The following is a 9,280-nucleotide window of genomic DNA, read 5'->3' on the forward strand; positions in this document are numbered from 1 at the left end:
TATTGGATTCCGACCTTGTCATATTCTCCATACCCAAAATTTCTCACTATATTCTAATCTTTTAATGACCAGTGCTAGTCTATCTATCTCTCTATTCTTTTTCTCTCTCTTTTTTTAGTTATAAATGCAGAATGCAATTATTTTATCATCCACATGTAATTCATGAATAATGGAACTACCATGGACATTCAAGCACATTGTAAATCTACGGTGATTGCCCACTAACAAATTAATGTCATACATATATGATCACAAAAATGTAATGGGAAAAGTACCTGTGTAAATTCCATCACACGATAGCCTTGGTATACTATAGCTCAACCATTGCTGGAACACCCCAGTCATACCTTCACATCCTTGCTTACCTGCATTTCAGCATACAATTTACGTTTAGTTGGCATATTGTTTTCATCTAACCTGAGCAAGAAAAAAAGTTTTCTTTCTTATATTACATGTATCATATGAGCTTTCAAGGGTTCGACTTAGTTGGAATGAGAAAACAAAAATATTTGCATCTTGCCTCTCAAATTAGCAAATCAGTTGGGAAAATCTTGCGTACATGTATATCAGCAAGCTTTAGTTGCCCTATGAGTAACATCATATACAAGTAACTGCTGGGGCCCTGAGTATGCAGAGGTACAACAGGCAAACTTACTCGTTAATCACTGTAGAACAGCCCAGAGTTTTATCCAGTACGTGTGTCTCCACATTCAGATTTGCGGCGTGTCCATTCTGCGAGCGGGGGAGGTCATGGAGCCCGCGTTGTGCGAGGTGTGCAAGGACATCAGGCTGGGGAAGATCCTCATTCAGACCAACACAGTGACTGGAGAACCGGAGGTGAGCTTGGTCTCAGGGAGATGATGCACATTATGTTTATAATGTAGAGGACATAGTTATTGTAATAGTGATAGACGAGGTACCAATGACGTCATCAAGCCATGCTTGTGGGGGGGCCCCATACAGTGGGCAAGCGCATGAGTGTTACATCCCACATTCCATCATCACATGCGATTTTATTAGGCCAGCCAGGCAGGCTGGTATGTGGTACAATGTACATGTACCGCGTGCTACAGCTATGAGCTTAATACACACATGATTTGATTTTGCCCTCTGGCAATGTGTCAATTGACATCACGGAACCTCATCTATAATGATAATAGTTGTGTGTGTAATAATGTTTTTGTTGTTTTGTTTTGTTTTGTTTTGTTTTGTTTCATTTGTTTTTTTTACCCTGTGAGTTCCATCGGTGACATGTTCATGTACAATGTCAATGACATCTTGTGATGTACTCCTGAGAAGGTTGGAGTATTCGACCTTTTGAAGGAATATACCGATAGATCAATTTTCTGTTTCGCTTTACAGCAGTGGTCATACTGGCAAAACTTTGTGAACACTTTGTCTCATCCGTTCTCACTGGTAGCCAAACTTCTCGAATTTTCAGTTCGCGATAAGTTCTCAAAGTTTGGTTCACTGGTGCGCATGTGCAACAAAGAAGAAAGAGCACACTGTGTGATAGCTTTGGAGGCACCGCAAACAGGAAGTGGTAATGTGACAAACTTCACAAAACTTTCAACTGCGTGCATTTAGACTGCATAACCTTCAAGAAGATTTGTGGAAATTCAGGAAAATTCCCTAGTTTAAATGGGAGGTTTCGCAAGAACTTTTGAAAGTAGTTTTCAGGAAGTTTGCATTCAGACTGGTCAAACTTTTAGAAGTTAAACTGCTTTGTAATTGGAATTGTAATATTAATGTTTATATATTTCTGTGTAATGTTTCCATTTTTAAGTGCATAGGGACATTATGTACTGTGTGTTCTGCGCTATATGAGCACTGTCTATCATTTTTATTGAGGTTTTGCCAGTGTGACTGTGGCATAGTTGCTTTATGATGTTACTTGTCATGATATAATTTGAAATCAATATATAAAGCAACTATGACACCAGCTTCCTTTTGCACACTCTGTAGAAGTTTTATTTGTTTGTACGTGTGGTTCCTCTTTTATTTTGTGTCCAGCTCCACTACCTTCGTCTGCCGAAAGACATCAAGAAGGATTATGTCATCCTGATGGATGCTACCGTGGCAACGGGCGCTGCAGCCATGATGGCGATTAGAGTGCTTCTGGTAAATATTGTCAATTATCATCAACAGTTATTAGTTGACAAGTTCATATGCAAATTCAAAAAGAAAAGATTATCTTGTTTCATCTCTTGAGTTGCTATGTATCTTGTAGTTTGAACAGCACATTGATATTTTCATTAATATCTGATAATATTGAACTGCAAATTAAGATTTGTGGTGCATACATGTATGTCGAAGCTGCCACACCTCCCTGATCCTGCAGGTCACTTTCTGAAACTTGGAGATATTTCTGTGAGTTATGATACAAGCAGACAGGTCAAACCCAATATCTGGGCACAATTTTGACATTCTATTATCGCTGACTATTCTACCTGTATTTTAAAGGATGAGGTATTATTGACCATTTGCAGATGAAACAAAGACCGAGCTTTAAAGCTTCAAAATAGTACTTAGATGTGAGTTAGGGATAGAAACAACCGATGTAAAAGTGTTAATCAGTATAATAATTGCAAATATTGTTAAAATGTAAAAATGTGATCAATAGTTATGATAAGATTATTTCTAGAATAAACCTTCTACAGCTGTGGTTTATTTAGAAAAATAGTGATATCTCCCTATATTTTAGAGTTTATTGAAAATTTTTTATTCAGTACACCGTAGGATGCTGTGCGATACAACTGACCTACACATATGCATCAAATGTGATAACTCAAATATTTTCTGAATGAATGGTAAACAGTACCTTTAACGAAACTGAACAGTACAAACCATGATTCTAGCATCTCATCTATTCAGGTGCATGTGCTTTCAAAGTTGAAAGTCAACTTGTAGGAAAAGAGAGCCAGAATGTTTTTATGCATGGAATATGAAAATATTGTGTATGATGACATTTTGTTTTTGTTTTGTTTGTTTTTGTTTTTTTTCTCTCCCTACCTTGCTTTGTAGGACCATGAAGTTCCTCAGGAAAATATTCTATTTCTCTCGCTCCTCGTGGCTGAGTCGGGTTAGTCTATTTACTTTGACTGATTTGAATGTAGTGTTGTATTTAGTTTAAATATCCCTGGAGGATCAAACTATTTGGCTGGCTTTGGTTTACTTACAGAGTTTGTAGTTACCAAGCAGTGTTGACAAAATGCAGCTGTGAAAAGAAGTGCTTTTTTATCAAAGCCATTCCACTGCAATGTGCCTGAGGTCTTCGAGTATCTATTTGTCCATGGATATCTATCTACTTTCCTGACTGCTTTTCTGTGTATTTAGATAGATATAGATAGATCGATAGATTGATTGATAGATAGATAGATAGATAGATAGATAGATAGATAGATAGATAGATATTGCTCTTTTTGTTCTTCCTGGTAGTATATGTATGTATGTTCATGTTCTGTAATTGCATGGCAGTGTGATTTGGATGGTGCAATTGTGATCAACAAATCAATATCTCAGTTTGTTCCATTTGATATATAAAACAGGTTACCGTATGGACTGCCTTTATTTCAGGCAGTGATATACACAATTTTTTTTTTAAAAAGCAGTCTGTATCTGTACGCCATCATAATGACCACATGATAATCCTTTCACCGCTCCTTTCTAACAGGTGTGCAGACAGTGGCATACGCTTTCCCTCGGGTGAAGATAGTCACAACAGCTGTTGACAAGGAGGTCAACGAGAACTTCCACATCTTGCCCGGCATTGGTGAGTGGGGCGCCCTCTATCACCCTCCATTGTCCAGGCCAAGACATTAAGATTCAATCTAAAGAGCAAGTTTCTGTGTGATCCCTTCAAAGATTTTCATAGATCATTGCATTTAGAATGTTAACGTTTCATGCATGCCTATGCCTGTGTAAGATATGAGAAAATAACTTAAGTACAGTAACATTGAAAGTGAGGAATTTCAACACCTCCTTACTTCTTATGTGATATCTGAGCAGTTATACTTGATCTCATTCCTTTTGAGTATAGAAATTATATGATACATAGCTGACCATCAGTGATGAAGATTATTCAATCAGCTGTGATTCCCAGTTAAATAATGTGCATCATAGTGATACAAAAAAAAAATGTCTTGGATAGGGAAGGTACTGAAGGTACTGAAGGGCTTTTTTTTTTTTAATACATGAATGCAATCATTGTCAAACACTAGCGACCACTGTAGGAATAGAACCTTGGTATACAGTGTGGTAAACTGTGGTAATTCAACTCTTTATGCGCCATGGTGCAAACCCCCTGTGTGCCACATTATTCTGAGACTGCTATGCAGGCATCCTTTTGGAAACCATTCTTCTTCTTTTTTTAAATTCATGTAACTTTGTATAGATTCTTGTTATGCTGGACATGCATGAGCAAAGTAGTGGAGAAAATTCCAAGCTTTCCTATGATGTAAATTTTCAGGCAAATCTGTGACTAATTTTCTTTCAAATGATCATGAGCTACATATTATTGTCCTGGCGTGACTTTTGCACACAAAACAGTGACAGAAACTAGAATTTACTGAAAAAATCCAGTGGGGAACACCACTTGATAATCAATCGCCTCATGATACAAGCTACATGTACATGTGACGGGAATGGAATTGCGAGTGACGCTTTCACTGCACTGTCGCATGTGGCGATTTATCAATCGCTTTGGGCGGGTTTGTGCGCTTGAGCAAAACATGCGAACTTGGTGCGCCATCAGCTGAGTCAGGCGTGCAAACGTGGCACATAAAGAGTTAATAAATGGAATAAAATGATGTTGCTAGTGATGATTGTGGTGCTTGCCTCTTGTAGAGAGCATTACTGACACCTCCCCTCACCTTTACACATGTATGTCTCTTTCCTTTGTTTGTGTTTTTCTCTCTCGCAGGTAATTTTGGGGACCGGTACTTTGGAACTGGATTATGACATGGAATGTTGGAGGCTTGATCCATTTTTTTTTATTCACAACCTGTATTTTCAACTGGTTATCTTGTGAACTAACTTGAAATATTTACATACATACAGTATGTTGCCAATGTCTACCTTTTGTCTTTTTCTTGGCCAATCATTTGTAACATGTTAACATTGGACAGCTGTTTTTGTGTGTGTGGAAGGGAAATACGTTGTAATATGACCTTACCATGAGAAGTCCAGTGCCACTTGCTTCTGTTTTTCTGTTTTCTCGTGCAGTCCATACTTAAATGACTTGAGTGTTAGACTGAATGGTGATATTCTCAATGCATTCTTAATAGTGAAAGGATGATCATTTCCTTTGCAGGGTTTACTGTAAAAGTGGATATTTTTGCATAAGTAATTATTTGTGCTCAGTCGGATGAGGTGAATTTCGCATTTTTTTTAATTTAGCCATTGATTACTGGAACATATGGCAAGCAAAAGTATTCATGTGCTTTTATTTTCGCATTAGTCTCTGGATACGCAAAATGCACGAAAATTTGCACCCTGCGAAAATGTCCACTTTTACAGTATGATGTGGAACTATATCTGTCATTCAGTTTTAAGAGAGGAATATAAAGATTTAACTCTAGGCTGTTTTATATTTCTCAGTCCTTCTGACTGTGAGCAAGTTTACTTTACATCATGCTACATACACTCCCACCTATCAGAACCTCATTATGGTTGAAGTTTTTACTCTTTGTTTATGCTTGTTTGTGTGTATTTATTTTGAATTTGTAAAAAGAAAAAAAAAAAGGAGGGGTAAGTTCTTCTGTCTGCTTAAATGAATCATGTCCTGAAAGTGTTTGATATGAAGTTTATGTCAACCATGGCAGATCTGTATCATGCTCATGTCATCCAACATGAGTTTTGTTTTAGATAGATGAACAAGAGATAGTTACTGCCTCAAAATGTCAAGGGCATTGATTGTACATACAGAAATTATATTCCAAACTCTGTAGATGCATTGAAAAGAACCGGTCTTTTTTTTAATGAATCCAAGACTGATTGAGGCAAGAATTTCAAAAAAAGATTGTCAGAGTTTCAAATTGCCTTATTTTTGCTCTTGGCCGAGTGCATGTCGATATCACTGTTGCTGAATGTCACACAGTGTTTTGTTTAATACTGCAATGATACAGTGTATTTTATTTTGTACAAGTTCTTTGCTTGAGTACGAATAAGAGGTTGTTTGCAAAACAAGTAAACTCCATTCTTGTAAATTGAGATGTATGATTGAACCTGCTAAAAAAGCAAAGAAAATATTAAGCAAATAGGGATTTTTTTTTCTTAATTGTTACTTCTTTTCTTATTACTTTACTATTGAATCTGCTAATCTTTCTAACGGAAAGCTGCACCAGAGCCTCAACGTTATGATCAGTTTCATCTCAGTGTACAAGTCTGTAGGTCTATTTATACCAATGTTCAAGTCACTTTTAGTAGAGTATAAGGGGGAGGTAAAAAGTGGTAGAAGTTTCATTAAAATTGGTCATAGTGAAAGAAAAGTCAAAGAATTTTGAAGTATCACTGTTCACATACCATGTATTTCCATTAAATGCAGGGAAACCTCATTTTAACAAGCTGTTTGAGGCCACTTTAATTATCTGGAGACAGTTATATGGGATATCTCATTATTTCATGGATACATGTACAGCTGTATAACAAAAGAATATAAAAGGAATTAGACCTACAAAATTTACATTATTTTGTTGTTAAAAGAAAGATATTATTCAGAGGGGTGAAGCTTCAGGCCAGGTGTGAGTTTCTTCAATATGTCTCCCTCTACAATTTCGGAGCTTTGGTATTTGTTCCATGTTCATCGTGTCACTGCCGGCAACCAGGGACAGCCTGGTGGTGTAGTGTTGCTGCCCGAAAAGCAGTAGATGACAGGTTCGAGTCCCACTGGTTCCCTTTTTCCGACATGTTTGTTAATTTACAGATCGGCAGTTGCGATCTTAACAAATTTAATTTGTATAGGGAGTCAAATTGAAGAAACTCACACCTGGCCTTCTTTGTTTTTGTTGTTGTTGTTGTTGTTGGGTTGGTTTTTTTTTTAAATCCCTGATATTGGGTAACAAGACACCCAATACAACAGGGAAATTTCAGTTACCCCAAGCAGCTCATTGTAACAGGATTCTCCTGTATGTGAGTTCGACTTCAGTAATATACATGTACAGCAGAACCTTGTTATAAAGAGGTCGGATGTACCGGTAACAAAACCCACTAATAACAAGGTGATTTTGCAGGTCTGAAGTGTTTATACAATACGGTGTATGTACTTTGTATTTCTGTGTATTCATGTGCCAATACAGTGAGAAATGTGATACAGCTGTATAAAGGGTACCGCCACAGATTGTACAATGTCGGTCCTCATTATAACGAGGTTCCCCTAGAACAAGTTGTAGTACATTATTTGGAAACGTGGGAAAGTTTAAAATTCTACAACTTCTAGTTGTCATTTGATGAAAACTGAACCATTCCATTCATCTGATGTCGCTCTGCTCATTATGGCCAGCTTTATATTAGGCCTACATTGTTTGGGACTACTGTAACACTTCAAGACATGCCATGCTATTCAAGCAGTTGCATTGCTCACTGAAATGGCACAAAACTGTATTATTTGACAACAGCAAGACTTTAAATGTGGATTAATATTACATATCCACTGTGGTATTAATGTCTTTTTTTTATTTAGAAAGTAAATATTGTACTACAGGTGCAAAATGGAGATACAAATAGAGTCCAATGGTTTCATTTTTTGTGATTGTAAAGATACAATGTACATACATGTATGTTGAACTTCGGGACTGCTTTGCTCAATAATCTTGTTAAGTTGCTAGACTTTTCGTGTGATCATGAATATCACTATTAATACACACACACAAACAAACACAAATGAAAACAAACATTAGACGAGAAAAGAATATTGCACAAAAAGTCAATGGCACAATTCAATATCCTTACAGTTTCTTTTGTACATTTATTTTCTCATCATACATCACATAATTACAAGACTTTTGTAAAAACTATCGGGACAAATATTGTGAGATGAAATGCAACGAATGCTACTCTTCTTCAAAAAAGATTTTTAAGCATCACAATCTCAAGTGATGCTTCCCTCATCTCAATTAACAACAAACTTTGATCTGTACCTTTAAGTTAGAACAAAAAATAAACCTCAGCTAGTTAATACATGTCTTGGTTACATGGAAACGATACATTTTACGTAGAGAACGTGTACACCTTCTAACGGGGAAGCAATGAGAAATTCCTATTTTGGAAAACATTTCATCACTTTGTCGGGGCACTGGTAATGTCACATCATTACCTCAGCTGTTGTTTTAAACAGTGCCAGCAAAATTATTCTGTAGTCTCGCACCAGTCTACTTTTAGTATACTGTATTAACTTTAACATCGTCTACTTGTGTAAAATGACAATCAACAACATTAACACTACTTGACTAACATCTGAATGGGTGTAGGAGCAATGACGTGAAATGCATTTTGCGCTAGTTCGTCGGTATCCAGCATAAAACGAGTGAAGCATGTAAAAAGCCTTTATCCTACTCTATGAGGGTCTGACATTGCACTAAACAGAATGGATATGACACTGGTTGTTTGTCATGAAGTGTGGAGAGAATTTATTCCATAGAGTGAGCCCTCTATGTGAATAGGCATTACAGTGTTGTAACATATAAGTCTAAAAAAGCAGATATTGTTACAAAGCGAACATCCACAGGCAGAACAAAACAAAACATTGAGACAAGATAAGACAAGATAGGTCAAGATGGGTCTTGATCTGTCCTGGCCTACATCGCAGTCCTGCCTTTCTAAATGCTCTTGATTATGTACTCAACATGCAGGAACATACATGTACAGTTGAACCTCTCGTATCCGGACAAGTCGAGACCGGGGCTCATCCGGATAAGGGATTTGGCCGGATACGGGAGACTCAATGCTTTATACATGTACATATACATACACATGTACTGATGTAGCCCATTGTAGTACCACATGTAGTTATGTGTATACTGCAACCTTTTCATTGTTACATTTGGGGATGTTTCGGGATGTTGAAATGTCTGAAGGTAAGCAATTCGGAAGGAAATTTGATGCAATGTATGTTAATCATATTGGAAGTAATATGTAATTCATATGTGTTTGGGTAGGAGTTCTCAAGGAGTTGGGAATCCCCCTTTCTTCCCGTAATTATAAAAAAAAAATCACGGCGAGATTGCGTCCGGATAATAGAGAGATCCGGATAAAGGGAGGCCGGATAATAGAGGTTCAACTGTAG

At 37.1% G+C, this 9,280-nt stretch overlaps 1 protein-coding gene across 1 annotated transcript in view; it reads left to right on the plus strand.

Moving 5' to 3' along the window:
* Positions 1–4,959, plus strand: part of LOC139716124 (uridine-cytidine kinase-like 1) — a 24,420-nt gene extending 19,461 nt beyond the window's left edge. Inside the window, exons 12-16 of the mRNA XM_071627680.1 lie at positions 715–837; positions 2,014–2,121; positions 3,025–3,082; positions 3,674–3,772; positions 4,922–4,959. Of these exons, the coding sequence (XP_071483781.1) occupies positions 715–837; positions 2,014–2,121; positions 3,025–3,082; positions 3,674–3,772; positions 4,922–4,959 (426 nt within the window). The remainder of the gene's footprint in view (positions 1–714; positions 838–2,013; positions 2,122–3,024; positions 3,083–3,673; positions 3,773–4,921) is intronic.
* Positions 4,960–9,280: the final 4,321 nt, after the last annotated feature.

Source organism: Diadema antillarum, unplaced genomic scaffold (assembly GCF_040938485.1).
Source record: "Diadema antillarum isolate AM-2024a unplaced genomic scaffold, OU_Dant_1.0 scf00000061, whole genome shotgun sequence".
Taxonomy (NCBI): Eukaryota; Metazoa; Echinodermata; class Echinoidea; order Diadematoida; family Diadematidae; genus Diadema; species Diadema antillarum.